The 18,774-nt window shown below is 35.8% G+C and overlaps 4 protein-coding genes across 4 annotated transcripts; 3 read left to right on the top strand and 1 right to left on the bottom strand.

Annotated features, from left to right (window-relative positions):
• Positions 1-536: 536 nt before the first annotated feature.
• LOC140831919 (protein NRT1/ PTR FAMILY 8.2-like) lies at positions 537-3,644 on the top strand. The gene is made up of 4 exons (XM_073195627.1): positions 537-1,006; positions 1,312-1,529; positions 2,072-2,631; positions 2,771-3,644. Exons 1-4 carry the CDS (start codon positions 907-909, stop codon positions 3,642-3,644), a joined length of 1,752 nt encoding a protein of 583 aa, XP_073051728.1. The 5' UTR covers positions 537-906.
• A 1,991-nt stretch (positions 3,645-5,635) lies between these two features.
• Positions 5,636-6,350, top strand: LOC140832747 (MFP1 attachment factor 1-like). The gene has a single exon (XM_073196912.1). The coding sequence runs from the start codon at positions 5,730-5,732 to the stop codon at positions 6,192-6,194; it is 465 nt and encodes a 154-aa protein (XP_073053013.1). The 5' UTR covers positions 5,636-5,729; the 3' UTR covers positions 6,195-6,350.
• A 2,965-nt stretch (positions 6,351-9,315) lies between these two features.
• On the top strand, positions 9,316-10,166 carry LOC140831698 (F-box protein GID2-like). Its single transcript, XM_073195448.1, has one exon. The coding sequence runs from the start codon at positions 9,491-9,493 to the stop codon at positions 10,034-10,036; it is 546 nt and encodes a 181-aa protein (XP_073051549.1). The 5' UTR covers positions 9,316-9,490; the 3' UTR covers positions 10,037-10,166.
• A 2,579-nt stretch (positions 10,167-12,745) lies between these two features.
• Positions 12,746-13,975, bottom strand: LOC140832746 (transcription factor MYB73-like). Its single transcript, XM_073196911.1, has one exon. The coding sequence runs from the start codon at positions 13,860-13,862 to the stop codon at positions 12,975-12,977; it is 888 nt and encodes a 295-aa protein (XP_073053012.1). The 5' UTR covers positions 13,863-13,975; the 3' UTR covers positions 12,746-12,974.
• Positions 13,976-18,774: the final 4,799 nt, after the last annotated feature.

The following is an 18,774-nucleotide window of genomic DNA, read 5'->3' as shown; positions in this document are numbered from 1 at the left end:
AGTTTACTAGTCGAGCACACTGTACACATGAATTGAGTACAATATATCTTCGATCGAGCACTACATAAAGTAGGCCATATAATCATGCTAACACAAGTCATTTTCCGGATGAAATTATAGTGTGACAAAGGCTCATAAAATGTTCGGTTTAGCATATCGTAAGTGAAGGCCTTGAAAGCTGTATGCAAGCCAAGGGAGGCCATAATGGAATACTCTTTAGTTTACACCTCCACTAGTTTATCTTGTATCTGCACACCTTATGGACTAATAATACCTTTCATTATTTTTTATTAATTCACAATACTATCAATTTCAATATTATTTTAATTTGCTAATAATAAAATCTATCTTGCTGCTCCTTGCTTGGTCCACTCATGGATGATTAGGCCTGAATGCTGGGACGGCACCTAAATTGACTAATTCAATATAACAATATATTATGGTTTATAATATTTCAGCATCGAACTGTAACAATTTGTCTGTATTATTCGTGGACACTATTTGCTGAACATTTTCATTTTTTTCCAGCTCTTAAATGTAAGAAACAAGTATAATAAACTCAAGTGCCGCTCAGAGCCATGACCCTGTCAAAAGCAGCATTTGAAATCACTTCAAAGTTTCTAATCAAACTCAATTTAAATAGAATTTGAACCCGAAAACAATGAACTGTCGAGGACACATTATTTTGTATATAAACGTAAATAACTTGTGATACTCAAAATACTACCAAGTTGTCTCTAAAACACGAACAAATGACCGCCGGAGAGCTTTCGATGGACGGGATTGGAGACAAGAAAAACAACGAGGCAGGATTTTGAATCACATTTACATTCGTTGATATAAGTGATCATTTATTTATTTTTGGTTCCTAAATTGCATGGAAGTTGTTTTTTGTAGGAACAAGGCATGTCTTCGACTTTGGTTTCAAATGGTTGCCTTGATTATAAAGGGAGGATTGCTGATAAACAGTCCACCGGGGGATGGAAAGCTTCCCCTTTCATCATAGGTTTGTTCCTTGGCCATATGAATTTTTTCAAAAGTTTAAAAGTGTAATTTTTCTGAAACAGATCAAATCCATATATTAAGTTGGCCATATCTTCCAAGTTCATCAACTGCAAAGAATATTTGTGTCCTTTCTGTTTTTTTGCAAGCCATTTTTGTTCCCTCAGTTAACTAAATCATGCTGCAGTAGTGGAGCTTGGGGGACAGCCATCTGCCGAATATTCGAGAGCATAGTATTTCTTTGAATGCAGATATGAATATCCATTCTTGGTCAAGCCACTGTCCTTATGTACCTTTTTTTTGTTGCAGTAAATGAGGTAGCTGAGAGGCTGGCATTCTTTGCAATTGCTGTGAGTATGGTTCCCTACTTAGCACGTGAAATGCATCAGCCTGTCCCCAATGCTGCTACACACGTAACAGATTGGATTGGAGCAGCCTATGTTCTTACATTGCTTGGAGCCTTTCTTGCTGATGCATATTTGGGACGTTTCCTGACCATCATAATCTTTTCTTGCATCTACGCTGTTGTAAGAACCAACAAACCACCATCATTTCTTTATTTACCAGAAAATATTTCAACTATTCAAGAATTTGTGACTAGTTCCCATAAGTTCATAGTATTCCTAGTTATATTGTGGTATATAATATTTGTTCCGCATCAACTTCATAAGAAATAACTGTTAGATGACTTAAAAAATTATGAGAATCTCCCGTTTAAATGACTTATTTTCACGGCTGGGCTTTCCCGTTTAGGATGCACAACTATTATTTACACTTACATTTAGAATCAATGCAATGGACAGGTGATGTGAAGAGGCTATAATCAGTATGTGGCTTTGTTTTACATTATAAGCTCAATTAGAATTCATACTCTGGTTATTAATTGTTAATTGAAGCCATTCCTTGTGGCCTTCGAGATCCCCGATTTCTCAAGGTTTCACAGTAGTACGATCTCATGTCTAATTCCCATGCATTAGTACATTTATTAGCAAGTTTAAGATGTTTTTCGATCTAATTTGCTGGCCTTCTTCATTGAATCGATAATTATAGGTTCGTGTTTTCATATCAGGGAATGGTTTTGCTTACCTTTTCAGCCTCCATAGACAACTTAAGACCACCTCACTGCACGAAAAAGCCCTGCATTCCTGCATCCACCAGCCAAACAGCCTTCCTGTACTGTGCCTTGGCGCTTATCGCCCTTGGGACTGGAGGCATCAAGCCATGCGTCTCCTCATTTGGCGCAGACCAGTTTGATGAATCTGATAGAAATGAAGCACATAAAAAATACAGCTTCTTCAACTGGTTTTTCTTTGCTATAAACATGGGAGCACTTGCAGGGATAACCCTTTTGGTGTACATACAAGTAGAGTTCGGATGGACTTGGGGATTTGGGATTCCAACGGCATCAATGTTGGGTTCAATCTTTATCTTGGCTATTGGTTTGACAAAGTATCGGTATCAGAAGCCAATGGGAAGTGCTTTTACACGATTTGGTCAAGTGATTGTGGCTTCTGTGAGGAATCATGTTAGAGGCGTCGAAGTGGGGCGAGGTGATCATCTGTATGAGGTGAACACCAGAAAATCTGCCATTTTTGGTGCACGAAAGCTTGCTCACACTGAACAATACAGGTAGTTTCTTATTCAATGTATTGGAATATTGTGTGGTATTTACAATAATTGTTGCTAAAGACTTGTTTTTTTTTTCCCTTGTTAAGAAACACAGTTCTAATAAGCCTAAAGCAATCTAACTATGGCATTTGACCCGCAGATTTCTTGATAAAGCAGCTGTGATAACAAACAAGGAGTGCAACACCAAGAATCAATGGAGACTTTGTACTGTAACACAAGTAGAAGAATTCAAATCTTTTGTCCGAATCCTACCCGTTTGGGCAACAACAATCGCCCTCGCCATCTCCTTTGCACAGCTCTCCACGTTTTTCATCGTCCAGGCCAACTTCATGGACAGAAAAGTTGGGCCTAATTTCGAAATCCCGGCAAGCTCCACCCCGGTTTTCAGTGCCATAAATGCACTGATATTGGTACCTATATACGAAAAGCTCATCGTCCCATCTCTCCGTGCCAAAACAGGCCATCCAAGAGGAATCACCTCATTGCAGAGAATGGGGATCGGCCTGTCTGTCTCCATCTTCGCCATGGTTTCAGCCGCATTGGTTGAAAGAAAACGCAGAGAAAATCCTTCCGTGGTCAGCGTTTTCTGGCTTTTCCCACAGTGTTTCCTCATCGGGACAGCAGAAGTTTTCACATATGTGGGACAGCTCGAATTCTTCTACGACGAGGCTACGGATGGGACAAGAAGCATAAGCAGCGCCATGTTTCTGTGCGAGATAGGGATCGGAAGTTGGCTGAGTACTGCCATTGTCAAGATCATAGAGAAAACCACAGGAGGGGTGAAAACAGGGTGGCTGAGGGATGATCTTAATCAAAGCAAGCTCGACTATTTTTACTGGATTTTGACAGGGATTAACTGTGTGAATTTCTTGGTGTATCAGTGTGTTGCAAAGTGGTATAAGGGGAGAAATGGAGGAGGTGGGAGTGTGAGAGATGAATCGCTTGTGACTGAATCGGCTGGCAAAAGTAATGATATGGTGGAATTTCGGAGTAACAAAGGATTTGTTTTTTGAACTTTCTTCATTTGTGCTAGTAATCTTATTATCTGTAATACTACAAGGTTTTGCATTATTTATTTACTAAATGGTCTTTTGTGTCATATGTTTAATATTATTAAAGGTAATTGTCTTTTTATAATTATTTATGCTAATAAATCGTTTTTTATTTTAAATGGTTGGTTTTATTAGTATTTTTACATATTTATCCTCTGTTGTTTTTCATATCATCTATAAATAATAACTAATAATTAAATTAACCTTCAAAAACTTAACCATTTTAAGCGGTTTGTAATGAGAATTTAAATTTTCACTATAAATTTTAATTATATTAAATCGTTTATTATTTTAACAAAAACTATAACTGGTGGTAACAATATCACTCAAATATTTTAAACTATACAACAACTCAAATGTCATGTTTCCATTGTTCTACTGACATTGACAATTATTATACATCAACAATCTCTCTCCTAATATACACCAATGACCTTGACTATGATATCAATTGTAGGACTGAACGCTTGCCGTTTTACAAAAAATTATAGCCGGTGATAATGTGTAACTCAAATCTTTTAAATCGTACGAAATTTTAAGTATCAAGTTTCGATTTTTCTATTTAACATGGACTATCATTGATCCTCGACATGTTAAATAACACATAAATATGAAAAGCTTAAGAATAAAAGCATAACTCTTATAAATTTCTTACTATGTGATGTTTAGTTTAAGCGTTTTTAGAGTTTTTTGTTCAAAATTTTGGAAAATTATATATTTGGTCATAAATGTTGTCTTTTTGTGATTTAGATATTATATGTTGTCAAATTTCAATTTTGACTCGTCATTTCTTGGGACAATTTTAGTCATTTTTTGCAATGTGATACTGACATGTATGATGTCACATGAATAACTTGATAAAACAATTTTAAAATTACTAAAAGCAGAAAGATAGAAGACAAACAATAGAGTTTGATAACATAGATAACTAAAATTGCAAAAAACCAAATACAAAAAACCAACAATACAATTTTTCCTAAATTTTTTGCCGTCAAATACTTGTTATTTATTATTCATTAAAAAGATACAATTTAACTAAAAAATAAATTTAAAATAAAAAATAACTTAAAATTTTATCATGAAACTCACTCTTTTTATGCCGTTCTTACATCCCTTTGGCCCGATTTGAAATTTTTTCTTCACGATTTGCGTAATTTATAACACTGTTTTTTTATTTTATGGTAGATGATTATAACAATATACACTTGTTATACGTAGCACCTCACCCCACGAGGATAAATATGTAATGAAATTCAGTAGAAATTTATTCGTCCCCATAAAATTCATTGGAGCTCTGGATGTGCCAAAAAAATGTTAAAAAAATTCAGTTTGGTTAGTTCAGTAACTCGGTTTTGATTTTAAAAAATATTGGATAAATCGGTTCGGTTTCAGATTTTGAATTTAAAATTTTGATAACCAATTTAACCGATATATTTTAAATAATATTAACATTTATTATACGAGCTTATTAATTAATAATAATATGTGACTTCGGTAACTAAGCATGTGCTTTGCATGCATCATTTTCATTCTTGAATTTTTCCCAAAAATCGACATTTTCCACTTGAGAGTTGGATATTTTATAATTTTATACAAAGTTTATAATTAGGCCAGTAAACGAACTGACTAGATGCTCACACTAATTAGAGGCACAAAAGATGTGTATAAAATATAGACACAACGTCAGTAGTTTGACGTACGAGAACTTCCAAGATGTCATGATCATCTATCTCATTTCTATCGTCACTCATTCACGTTTAACCAAATAATAAATTATGAAACAATATTTGCTATTGAAAAAGAAGTGACATAAATTATGAGCTTATATTCATTTACAAAATTCCGATGATTCTTAGCACATTTAACAATATTTTAAAATTACAATAAAACTTTTAATTTATCAAAAATAAATTCTCCAACTTTATTATAATTATAAAAAAAATGAAGAGAAAGCACTTTGCCTGACATTCATTCTATCCCCAAAATCCAATATATCTCACCCCTCTGAGACCTAATCTTACCCAATAACGCCAGAAAGCCACCACCATGGCCGAAGCCGAACCTCAACATGACGCCACAAGCACCGCCGACGCAGCCGCCCCGAAACACACTAATGTTTCTTTCAGCATTTGGCCGCCAACTGAACGCACTCGCGACGCCGTGAGAAACCGCCTTGTCGAAACCCTATCTTCCACCTCCATCCTGTCCAAGCGGTACGGTACCCTTTCCCGCGATGAGGCGGTTGATGTGGCCAAGCGTATCGAGGAGGAGTCCTTCGAATCGGTCGGTGAGACGGCTCCTACCGATGATGACGGGATCGAGATTCTTCAGGTTTATTCCAAGGAGATTAGCAAGAGAATGCTGGAGACTGTGAAGGCCAGATCTGGTGAATCGGGGGCTACGGCAGCGCAGCCGGCGATTGAGCCGACCCCCAAGGCTGAGGAGGAGGACGCGGGATCCACGGCTCCGCCTCAGAGTGAGAAAACCGAGTCGGTTGCTGATGATGAATAAGTAAACTCTACTCCGTTAAAAAATGTAGCTTGCCCTCTTCTTTTTAAATTTTGGTGTACTTGTTTATGTAATCCTTTTCTGATGTTTTTTTATGCTGTCGTCTACTGTTATCTGGATCCTTCTTTGCTAATATAATATTAATACTATATTCCATGACATGGCTTCAGACTGTGTGTACTTGTTGTGATTTTCCCTTGCTTCTAGCTGTGGCATTATGCTCTTAATAATGTTCACGCCTAGGAGTTTTTCGCAACAGATGTGTTTTTTGCCATTACAGTATTCAATTAAACTGTGCTTTATTTTTGCTGCGAAAGTAAGTGTCATGGACGAGTGGCTTTCTGGTGTAATTAAGCTCAAATTTAGTGAAAGGTGTTGGTAGATTCACGCCAGTGTAGTCCTTTAGATGATTTCCTTTCCACGATAGTGGATATATTTGGGATTGAGCTTAAAATTGAGGTTAATCAGTTTCATAGTTATGAAAGGCGCTCTATCTTCTAAAGCCTAGGGTCAAGATTCAGGTTGAGATGCGCGCTTGAAGTAAGGTGCATATTTTATGATTGAGATCAAGGAGAGATAGAGAAGTTTGTCCACTAGCATCTAATATATTATGTATAAGCCGTATAATTATCATAAAATTAATATTTTTTTAATCATATGCAATAATGGACATATTGGATATTATTTAGAAAATACAATCTTCTTGTTTGTAGCAAACTTAAAATGTGCCTTGAGCTTTTTAAATGCATCTGGACTGGTGTGCCTCATTAACGTTGTGCTGTGGGCATGTTTCTAGGAGCAAAGACCGAGCCTTGATGACCCTTGAGCATAGACACACATGCTTTTCTGGCATTTAATAACTACGATCACTTTGAAGCTAGCTTGATGAGGTGCAGCCTAAAATATTATACCAAACTTAAGATAAGATCCTTATTTTTGTTATTATTTTTTTTAAAAAAAAATTCAAGGTGAAGTAGGGGTTACACAAGTGTGCTTGAAAATAAGAAGCAAGCGTATTAAAGAAATGGTTAGTGCAACTTTATCAGACTATGGATGAAAGTTTAAAGATCGTTTGAGCAGTCTCAGTCTCTATTGTCAGAGGTGTAAGTGAGGAACTAAGGGCAAATAAATCTAATTGATAGTGTCTGATCTGAAACTAAGTTACAAAAGAAAAGAGTAATCTAGTTAAGTGACTTTCCTAGTTACGCTTGGATGATGATGGTGATTTATTGAAAACTTCTGTCAGGCTTTCAAGGATAAGAAGGGTTGCTTAGTGTTATCTGTTTTTGAACCCAAGTAGAGACCAGAGATGTTAATGCGTCATCCTTTACCTCACATCCTTTTATTTTGATGCACAGGAAGAAAAAGCCATTAATAGAACACTTGAATAGAAACAAGTATTAAGGAGCATCAGAAATTTGCAGTAGTTTAATCTTTAAAAAAAGAACTTGTAGTAGCTACATTTTTCTTATTTTTACCTTAGGATAAAATGTAAGATTTAGGTTATATCAGCTTGGGGTAGACAAATAACATGCAATTTTACATGACAGTGTATTCTGGTGGTTCATTCACCCTTCATTTGGCGAGGGGCCCACACAAAATGATTTGGTTGATACTACCCATTAGATAGTGCTCTCATTTAATAAGCTCATGAAATATGTGTTGAGTGATGAATCATGATCACTCATCCATACATCATTGTTGAATGAGTGATCATGATTTATCCACTCATCACATATGTCATGTGCTGAATGGATAAGAGTACTATCTATATGAGTGACATGAATCAAACCCGCTAATGAAGGGTGGATACCACACCGGGTCGGATGATCTTCACTCGGTGTGACATAGAATTTCCCCAGTTCGGCAAGGGTCTGCCAGTTGTTTTCATTGTCATGTGAAACTTGACACCCCAAATAGGGTCACTGATCACCAGGTGCAGCACAACCCTTCTCAGTGATCTCCATGTATGATACATCGGTAGCATGATATACCGTGTGCACAATTAGGTTATGTCACACACACACAGATCTCATGTAGTTTTTGATGGTATCTTATTTTCGTATAATTTTATGCATGATAGGTGCATATCTAGTTTGAACCGACAACGTTTGGATCAACTTCAATCAACTTTTACAATTTTTAATAATCACATTTGATTAAAATTTTTGGGAGTGATTATAATTTTTTTTTGTTGGGATTGTAGGAAGTTCAGATGAATGATACCTGTTGTGTAAACAAAACTAATAATAAAATTTTAAAGTCTGAATTAGATATATATTCAAACTCGATTCGAAGTTCGAAAAATGTAAAAAAAATTCTTTTAAGTTGAGTTTGGATTGATCTGAAAATAGTATTTTTCTATTGAAACATATTATATTTTAAGAATAACTTAAAAAATAAAGATACTCCAAATATTTTGATTTTGGAAGTATGTATAATAACATTTATCAAACCTTATAGTGGAGTGTGATGCTCTTTTGCTAGTCGATGTTTTTAAAAGCTAAATGCCACATAACTTTCAAAATGAAACTTATCCTATCGATATCGTGTTAATGAATCATGCCTGTTCGAAATATGAATCATAGTATTCAGTTTATTTCAATTGTCTCAAATTCTTGTAATCTTATCGAAGATGGTAAAATCCTAATATTGGATATATAATCTTGCATTTTTTTATTTGTAAAAAGATCAGCAAATCAGATCATTCATGCATGAGTTAGCAGCAACGCTACTTCTATGTTTGGTCGTATAGATTGGAATTTGGACCACTTTGCCCGCTTTTTTTTTTAACAACAATCATGTATGATTTAGATCAATAATATTCTTTAATTGTCCAACGAATGTTCGAGTTGATGTAATAAGTTAGCGTTTCATAAATGATCATGAGTTTGATTCCGAACGAATCTGTTACACATATTTGCTCGGTGAGATGTTTTTGATTAACGTGATTTTTATATTATTATATAAACTTAAAATTTTATCCAACATATACTAAAAATACCGACGGCCAGTTCTTGTATCATAAAAAAATGAGCATACGGGACGAAAGCGAATTTTTAAAAAAATTCTCTAGTTTTCGAACAAAAAAGAAAGAAAAAGAGAAGTACAAGTTACGTCAGGGTCTGAGTACAAAGCCAAAACCTTCCACGGGGTAAACTAGTCAATTCGTACAATACGGCCAAGATTATTCATTTCACACTATTACCCCATCACGAACCACCACAATAACCAGTGTCCTCTTTCAGTTGTCCTCGAACAAAACCCTCAAATCCCTAGATATTGGGTCCGATCCGACTATGAAACGTCCTCTCGCCGCCGGTGACACCGATTCCTCCACCGCAGTCGATGAAGCCAGGAAGAAGAAGATCAGGCCAGAAGGGAAAGGGGAGGAAGAAGAACGGATGCCGCTAGAAGCAGAAGCCGTGCTGCTAGATGACAACCTGTTGTACGAGGTGCTTAGGCGCGTGGATGACGGGCGCATCTTAGCTAAGGCGTCTTGCGTAAACCGGCAATGGAAGAAGACGGCTCAAGACGAGCGGATCTGGGAGTTGATCTGCACCAGACACTACCATCGCAGCCCAAATCAGCTGCGAGCTGTCGTTCTAGCCCTCGGAGGCTTCCGGAAACTATATTCTAGCCATCTCTGGCCTCTGCTGAAGCCATCTCCTTCGACACCGCCTGTTACTTCGTCGTGGCCTTGCCTTCCGCTGGCTAACGGACCACAGCCGCAGCGTACAGCGAAGTCTAAGGCTAGATGGGGAAAGGATGAGGTGAATCTTTCCCTTTCATTGCTCTCAATTAAGTACTTTGAGAAGATGAGCTTCAATAGTCGAAAGAAATGATCGAATTGAATTATATTATATGGAATTGGATTATAATTATAAGGTAATATTTGCCCTTGTAGTGTGCTTAAGTATCTGTATTATATGGAATTGTGATTACTGATAATGAATTCATTGTCCCTTTTAGTCATCTTGGATTTATAAGAACATCAATCTTAGATCTTGTTGCACAAGCATATCTGCTAGACCTGGTTCTACTAAATACTTAATTTATGATAATTGCTGCCGTGGAGTTTCATCGAAGAGATTACGAACAATTCATTCTCCTCTGGGCGTGTCTATAAATGAAACTAAAAGATGATAACTGAGCTTATCCACAGGTCAAGATAGAATTTTTAAAAAACACTTGCTGAAGCTGTTTGAAAGTTGTTCATTGTGGTGGAGAAGCTAGCCAGTGTAGTTCTATAGCTGGATATGGCAGAAGTAATGTAAAATTAGTGAGAGCAATGGTGATTGAAACCGTCATAGTCAGGAGTTTTGTTGTTTACCCGATGAGACTGTATAATGGTCCAGTTTTTTTGTACAACAAGATGGCAATGTTGTCGATGGAAAACTAACCTTATTTGATTACTCAACCCCCCGAAGGTTCGAACTAACTTGATTGGTGAGTATACCAGAACCAGATTGCTTGGTCCTTCTTTCAACACTAGTAATGTAGTATATGTATTGCGGTTTTTTAGTTGTAGGGCTAGGGATGGCAATTAAATCTGGCTCCCCTCCCAGCTCGGGTTGGTCTGAACCTAATCGATCGGGGTGCGGGACAGGTTTAATCCTGATCATAGGGTTTAGAACTTGGGTTCGGGGTGGTAATGGGTTTTAATGGACCACCCGATCCGACCCGACATATGTATTTCCGAAACAGGGCCTAGGATGGAAGGGCCATTAATAAATTGACTTCATCATGATTATTTTATTTTGAATTCCTCCACGATATTATTTATTTAATTCTACCCTGATGTACGATTAATGTGAGACGGCTTAAATCGAGCATTTGACCAGAATTGTTTTGGTTTCGTAATGTTGTGTTGTGATGTTATAATTTGTCCCTATAAATAAACAGAGAGTATTAAAAGTATTACAGTCCATTATTTTGATTCCTGTTATTATAATCAAATATACCTTTTGAAACATTACGTAATATGTTCTCCTCTATTTTGTTTTGCACGGTAGTAAAAATAAATAAATCTAATAGAAATTTGTGAACTTCTGTGATCTGTTCAGTAAGAGCATGTGTAAGCAAAGTAAGTATATAACTAAAACCAATTTAATAATGACAAATTTGATTCGATCGATGACATAAAATTAAGCAAAAGTAAAGTTAAAATCTTAGACGTGAGGATTTGATTGGTCATATGAATTAACTAGATATCAATTTGAAATATATCCAATTTAAATTCATCACAGACACGTCGCGTGACCGTGAACATTTTACATAAAAATACAAACTGAGACTGGTAACCTACTTCTCAACGGTACGATACGGAAGTAGGCTAACAGTTGGAGCGAAAATGATAGCTTGTACCCACCAAGTTGTTGTCATATATACTTTGTACATAGTATCAGCTTGATATTTGAGACAGATTCATTATGTTTGAGGTAAATATTATACATATTCTGATAGAATCTAAATAGATTTAATGTTTTAAAGCCTTTTTGGTTGACTCCAATTGTTTGCAACATAATTATCTATTAAATTAGATGACAGGATAAGGAAAGAAGAAGAAAATATGAAATAGAACAACTCTTATATTTCTTCCCGCATCTTCAAAAGTTACCATCCATATGTATATTGCCTTCAAAACAGTGATCAAACCACTCTTAAAATTATCTGATATATTAACTCGCTACAACCGTAATATTTCATTTAAGGTGGAGCTTTACGAGTCCTCGTAAATCCGATAGTTTTCATCTCCAATGCTTTGCTTCTGAACAGAAGCAGCTAGGAGAACATGAATGCATCCAGGATACGAGGGACAAGAGGTTATAGAGATTATGAATGAAGAGGGGTGGATTGAGAAAATTGTTGGTCCTCGTTTTGGAGGTGAGAGTATGAGGGGACAAGATTGGGGAATTTGGTGGAAGTGGCTTTATATGTGTGGAGAGAAAATGGAGATGATCGGCCAACGATGAGAGAAGTTATTATTAAGTTGGTTGACCAAGGGATTTGGAAGAAGTTACATGTGTTTCTTTGTAGCTATTAAAGATTGATAGATAGATATGATGTTTCCTTGTTGCTATTAGTCACTCCCTCTGCCCATACGTAATAACTCTCATTTATGTGCCTCTTCAAGCATCTATTTGATTCTGTCATAGCAACGGTTTTGTTCATACCATCTAGATATCAATCAGTCAACAATAATTTATTGCTCTTGAAAATTTAGTCCATAAGATATCACAGATTTTAGATTTGGATTTGAAATCAAATCAAAACAACCAAATTTAACTAACTGATTCTATTACCAAGAAGAGCACAAGTCATATGTCAGAGCCCAAAAACGATTTGTTGGACAAAAACAGTTGGTAGTATCTTTGATTATTTTAAATAATTTTATGAAACTGTTAAGACCTAAATTTTAAAGTTTTGGAAAAGAATTTCGTCTGGAAATATCGATTTGCATGCGACTTTATCCAAATTTCTTGGACCTCATATTGTGATCATACACAATTGCTTACTTTGGGTAATTCCAAAATTAATTTAACAATCAGAAGTGGAACAAGTAAAAGCCTTAATTAGACGGAAATTTCTTCTGAGATTTTGTTTAAACATTATCGATTAAACATGAAATACTGGTCGTCTCTCCTTCTCCACGCCTCCTCTGTACACTACCCATCCCCTCTTATCCAAAATTATTTCTTTGAAATTCTAAGCATTAGAATTCTTGATTCCCTTTCCATAGAAAATCATCCTCGTTATCAACACCCAGAGAATTTTACCACATCAGTCAATCTTGCTTATCGCAATTCGCTTCACCACAGCATTCTTAATCGCCTCAGTCGGCATACACAACCCCTTCTGCTCAATCCCCGCCATGTAGTTCCTCACCTCCGTCCTCACTATCTCCTGCATCACCGATAAGAACTCAGGGTTGAAGAACTGTTTCTCCCCCATAGATGCCTGCGGAGGTTGTTGCGGGGGATGGGATTGAATCATATGAACCGGGCGGGGAAGGGGTTTGGGTTTCAGACAAGGCTCGATCGTTGGGTTAGGATTCGGGTCCGGCTTCTCTTTGACAGAGCACCCCGGAGGTGAAAGGGTGAGCGACGTGATCAGGTCCGGCGGCGAGAATCCGCCGGCTCGAGCAACGGGTTTATAGACATGAACACCCGAATCACTTGCATCCGACCCGGATGGACTACCCGGATTGAAACAAAAACCCGAGCCAGAAACTGCCATTACCGGGCCGACGCTAGCGGATCTTTTCAGCGGCTGTTGAGCTTCCGGATCAAAGCTGTTGAACTCCTCCGACGTCATGGACAGGCACTTCCGCTTGAGCGTCGAATTCCAGTGATTTTTAATCGCGTTATCCGTCCGTCCGGAGAGCAATCTGGAGATGGTGGCCCACTTGTTGCCAAACTTGGAATGGGCCCGCAGAATAGTCTCGTCCTCCTCCGTCGTAAATGGGCGATGCTCCACCTGGGGCGAAAGCTGGTTACACCACCGAAGCCTGCAAGATTTCCCAGAACGACCAGCAATCGATTTGCTAATCAACGACCAATTCCTGGGGCCGTGCTTCTCCACCAAGCTCTGCAACAGCTCATCTTCCTCCTGGCTCCACGGCCCCTTTATTCGATCACTCTCCTTCCTCTGCACCATCGCCGCCATCATAATAAACCAAAACCTCAGATCAATTAATTAATTAATTAACCTAAAAAACAAACGAGAACCCTTGTATTTATCCTTTTCATTTGATTTCTTGAGCCAATTCTAGAAAAAAAACAGAGGAATGGGGATTTTTATAGAGGGAGGTTGGGGGAGAGGATAGGGATGACCGGTTGAGCCGGTGAGGTGTGAGTGGAAGGAAGGGCAGTTACGAGTGCAACAGCTGGACGGGGACACGTGTCCGTAGACGTGGACACCTAAGGAAAAGATAAATAAATAAATAAATAAACAAATAAAATCACCGACCGTTTTAGAAGTTAATATGAATGGAGTTGAATTTTGACTGAGCCAGCCTGTAGCGCATTCTGGGATTTCGTTTGATATTTCGGAAAAACGACAAAAAACTGAACTACAGGCTGTAAATAACTGACACGTCTTTCCAGCCGTTGGATCCACATCCACCAATCTCACTATGTCATCTTCTGAAAGAGATGTTTTATTTAATTTAAAATCAAATAATAATTTTATAATACATACGTACACGTGTTCTTCTGTACATAATATTTTTCTATACAGCCTTTTTATAAATATTTTAACTAAAATAACTATATCAACTAGAACAATTGAAATAAGGTGTTGTAAGTTAATCTCGATGAAAAATTAAGGTAGAGACGGGATAATTTATTTACATTTAAACGATTTACTCAGTTTTTTTCCCCTACGTACACGAGGATAGAGATACATACATACTTGTGATTTTTTAGGCAAAAACTTGTGTGAGACGGTCTCACAGGTCGTATTTTATGAGACATATATTTTATTTGGATAATCTATGAAATAGTATTGTTTTTTATGCTAATAATATTACTTTTTATTGTTAATATCGGTAGGATTGACTAATTTCACAGATAAAGATTCGTGAGACCGTCTCACAAAAGACCTATTCTTTTTGAGTGGGTCTCATGTGAGACCGTCTCACGGATATTAATATGTGAGACGGATCAACCTTACCCATATTCACAATAAAAAGTAATACTCTTTGCATAAAAAGTAATATTTTTTTATGGATGACCCAAATAAGAGATCTGTCTCACAAATACTACCCGTGAGACCGTCTCACACAAGTTTTTGCCAATCTTTTTTATTATGGCTCCACGATTCTGTTTCTATTCAGCAATACATACTTGCTTCATTTGAAAATCCATTGGACAATATAAACTAAAACCAATTTGAAATATTAAATTTGTTCAATCATAGTTAGTGAAACTCGATGATATAATTGACATCAAAACCAATGTTTCGTGTTTAAATTCTATCAAGTCGGTGTTTGACGTGAAAAATGAAATAGCAAGTGACAATTAATAACAATTGTCTCCGTGGAGAGATGGATTAATTCTAGGCAAAAACTTATGTGAGACGGTCTCACGGGTATTATTTGTGAGACGGATCTCTTATTTGGGTCACCCATAAAAGAGTATTACTTTTTATGCTAAGAGTACTATTTTTTATTGTGAATATGGGTATTGTTGACCCGTTGCACAGATTATGATCCGTGAGACGGTCTCACATGAGACTCACTCTTAATTCTATTTGTTACGACTTTTAGTGACGTGGAACAAATGGGTAAATGGACCTGAGGTCTTCGGCCGTTGCCCCCGTACTTGTTCACACTTCACATCGTGTCCATTAAACAATATTTATAAATTTGCCACGTGCTGGACTCCACAGCCTTCACCTACTACTGTCCTTTTTGCCGTACTACGCACGTGCACACCACAGACACCTCGCGTGACCGGCGCTCTTCCCCCCGACGGGTATGTCGGGGTTTCAAAATTCTTTTCTTTCTGTTATATTTTTTTTAAAAAAAAAACAGTATACTAGAAATTATTCCGGCCGCACATTACACACTTCTCGCATGTTTTTCTATATAATATGTGTTATATTAAAAAAAACTAAAAAATGAATTATTTGAGGTTTTTTGGATAAATTCAAATCAAGATATTTCATTGAAGGCATGGAGTTAATAGTAATGGTTAAATTTGCCAATTTGGTATTTTAATCTTGTAAGTATTCAATTTTGTTTTTTCCGTATAAATTAGGTTACGTTTTTTTTTTGAGTATTAAAGTGACGCCCGACATGTCAGTATTTTCTGATACCATGTCAATATTTTTGATATCGCATAAGTAATTTTCGACATCACGTCAGTATTCCGTGAAAAAATACTTAAAAACCAAAACCTAACATTATTTTACATGAAAATTGAGTACTTATATGATCCATATATAAAATGGGCAAATTTACATGACCATTTTGAGTATTTTTATTAAATCATATTTCAAAACAGATATATTTTATATTTTCATTCATATAAAAAGTACGCAAACTATATTTTTTCATGTATGCTTATATTTTTGTGAATTTTGTTCTACATGTTCTCAAATTTTAATCTCAGTCATGTTCAGTCACATTTAATTAAGAATGCCGGTCTGATATTACACATGACAATGTTACATTAATACCATATTAATGTCACGTCAAAAAAAATACTAAAATTGTCACAAAGTCACGGTGCTGGTTTATAGAGTCGTCCCAATCCGAGTTGAATCAATCTGAAAATCTGGGAATAACTTTAGGATTCTTGATGATTTGCTTTTTCTAAAAAATTATTTACCGGTTTATGATCGTTATATATTATTAAACATAAGTTGGGTTTACAAGTGTTGTCACGCCGCATAAACAAAAGTATTTGTCTGCTTTAAAGTAATTTATGGGTACACAACAATAATTGACTAAAGCTTTTGGTTGGCACATGGGTTTGCCTAATTTTCCTCAAACGAACGTATTAAAGCTTGATTTAGTCAAGCTTTTTGGGATGTAAACTCGGATAATGTCTGCATATGACGGATGATATATTAAATTGATTATTAATACGGATCTACGGCTGTTAGTACCTAACAAAAGTACATTTTCCCTGTCAAAGAATAAATGATTATGTTAGGCAACAAGTTCCCATGCTTTCCAAAACTTGGTAATTAAGTCTTTCTTTACATATTTATTAACTGTAATGGCAAAGATTCTTTTCGAGTTCTGCGCGATATTTAATATTAGCAACGGGGTTCACATTGCAAAAGCGTGGAGTCGGAAAACATTTTTTTATAACAAGAAAAAAAATTCAGATAGTCTGAATATTATTGATTTCTCTTTTTTCTTTAAAAAAATATATTGATTTATTAAATTATCTAATTCAAATAAAACTTCCATGCTTTTTGTAAGATCAAATGGCTATATTGGACGACAATTATATATGAGAGTTTGTATTAATTTGAGTGTCGGTATATCGAGTTGTTTAGCACATGAGTCTGGAAGAGCTTGCCTTATTGATAGTGTTGTCTGATATTATCTTAAAAAATTAGTTTTATCTTTTTTTTTAGTGATAGTGTTGTTTCAAGTATCATCAAAGATTAGTCAAACTCATTAAGACTTTTTTTATGGTTCATCGGATCAACCAGATCGTATAGCAATATCAACAACTTGACAAACGAGATCTTCCTCAAAAATGGTTTAATAATACTCTCTCATACTGGGTACAGCTACCTGAGTAGGACAAGAAGATAACTCATAACAGAGCTACATAAATTATTTAATGCGGCCGATTAGTTCTAATCTATCGGTCATGCTCCTAACCTTAAGAACATGTTTAACCCGACAATTTTGAATCAAATTCAAATACAATAAATTTTGACCAATGATTTGATGGAATGTAAATTTTAAGTTTCGCACAAACTATGAGTTCGGACTTTAAATTGAATGTTTAATTAATAAATGTTGGAATGTTTGAATTTAATGAAAAGAAATTAAGTAAAATAAAATATTAAAAAACTCGACCGATTAAGAAAATTCAAATGTACGTCTTAAAAGTTGTGAAAAAATTCCTCAAGTAGCAAAGGAGGCACAAAAGTATCCATTCGTGTCATGGAATGTCCAGGGCAGAGACGGAGGCGCCTAAGCGTCTGTAAAATGACACCTGAAGAGACTAATGAAAGGAAAACAGTGAGTTTTCAATATATCTTATATTCAAATTGTGTCTCTTGAAGTTTTTCATCATACTTTTGAATGAATGGACATCTTTTAGATGAATCGACATGTCCCTGATGATTGAAATATATAAATACATAATCAAATACAACAATAAGATATTTACTTTTGATCATAGATTTTTCTACACATTTTACATTTATTTTGAAATATCTTCTTTTTTCTTTAGAAGAATATATACTTCATTTTCTGGTTATTTTTGTTTTTATCGTAAAAAAAATTGTTGTATTTCGGAGCGCCAAGATGTAGGAAAATTATTTATAAAGAGATAATATTCAACACTTATCTCAACTCAAATTCATTCAGAGTTTTTTTTATTCACATTATCAAGTTTCAAGGTACACCACAATCCACCATAAAAAATGATTATTAAGATTTTAATGGAATTCGAAGTCTAATACAAACGTAATTATGATTCATGATTCCTTAGCCCCATTAATTGGAACCACTTAATTATATCATTTATTTATAATGTTATGTCCCCCGTAATTATTTTATTCCTAGCATTTTTTCCAATAATTTTTTTAAAATATCTAATTCAAGTCTTAAAATTTAGATTCGAGTCTCTCGAAATTTATAAATTCTAATAAAAGTTTTTGATTATAAGTAAGTCTAATGTGAGACCGTTTCACGGATCTTAATCTGTAAGACGGGTCAATCATACCCATATTCACAATAAAAAATCATACTCTTAGCATAAAAAGTGATAATTTTGAATGGATAATCCGAATAAGAGATCCGTCTCACAAATACGACCCGAGAGACCATCTCACACAAGTTTTTGCCTTTGATTATATTACTACACAAATGACGAGACATTCC

This window comes from Primulina eburnea, chromosome 5 (assembly GCF_022965805.1).
Source record: "Primulina eburnea isolate SZY01 chromosome 5, ASM2296580v1, whole genome shotgun sequence".
Classification (NCBI taxonomy): Eukaryota; Viridiplantae; Streptophyta; class Magnoliopsida; order Lamiales; family Gesneriaceae; genus Primulina; species Primulina eburnea.
Note: the sequence above shows the minus strand (reverse complement) of the source record. Positions and strands in the feature narration are given on the sequence as shown.

Coding starts and splice junctions, on each gene's coding strand:
- LOC140831919 (XM_073195627.1), top strand. CDS start 907: ATGTCTTCGACTTTGGTTTCAAATGGTTGCCTTGATTATAAAGGGAGG. Junction 1,007..1,311: donor AGCTTCCCCTTTCATCATAG/GTTTGTTCCTTG, acceptor TTTTTGTTGCAG/TAAATGAGGTAGCTGAGAGG. Junction 1,530..2,071: donor TTTCTTGCATCTACGCTGTT/GTAAGAACCAAC, acceptor TTTTCATATCAG/GGAATGGTTTTGCTTACCTT.
- LOC140832747 (XM_073196912.1), top strand. CDS start 5,730: ATGGCCGAAGCCGAACCTCAACATGACGCCACAAGCACCGCCGACGCA.
- LOC140831698 (XM_073195448.1), top strand. CDS start 9,491: ATGAAACGTCCTCTCGCCGCCGGTGACACCGATTCCTCCACCGCAGTC.
- LOC140832746 (XM_073196911.1), bottom strand. CDS start 13,862: ATGATGGCGGCGATGGTGCAGAGGAAGGAGAGTGATCGAATAAAGGGG.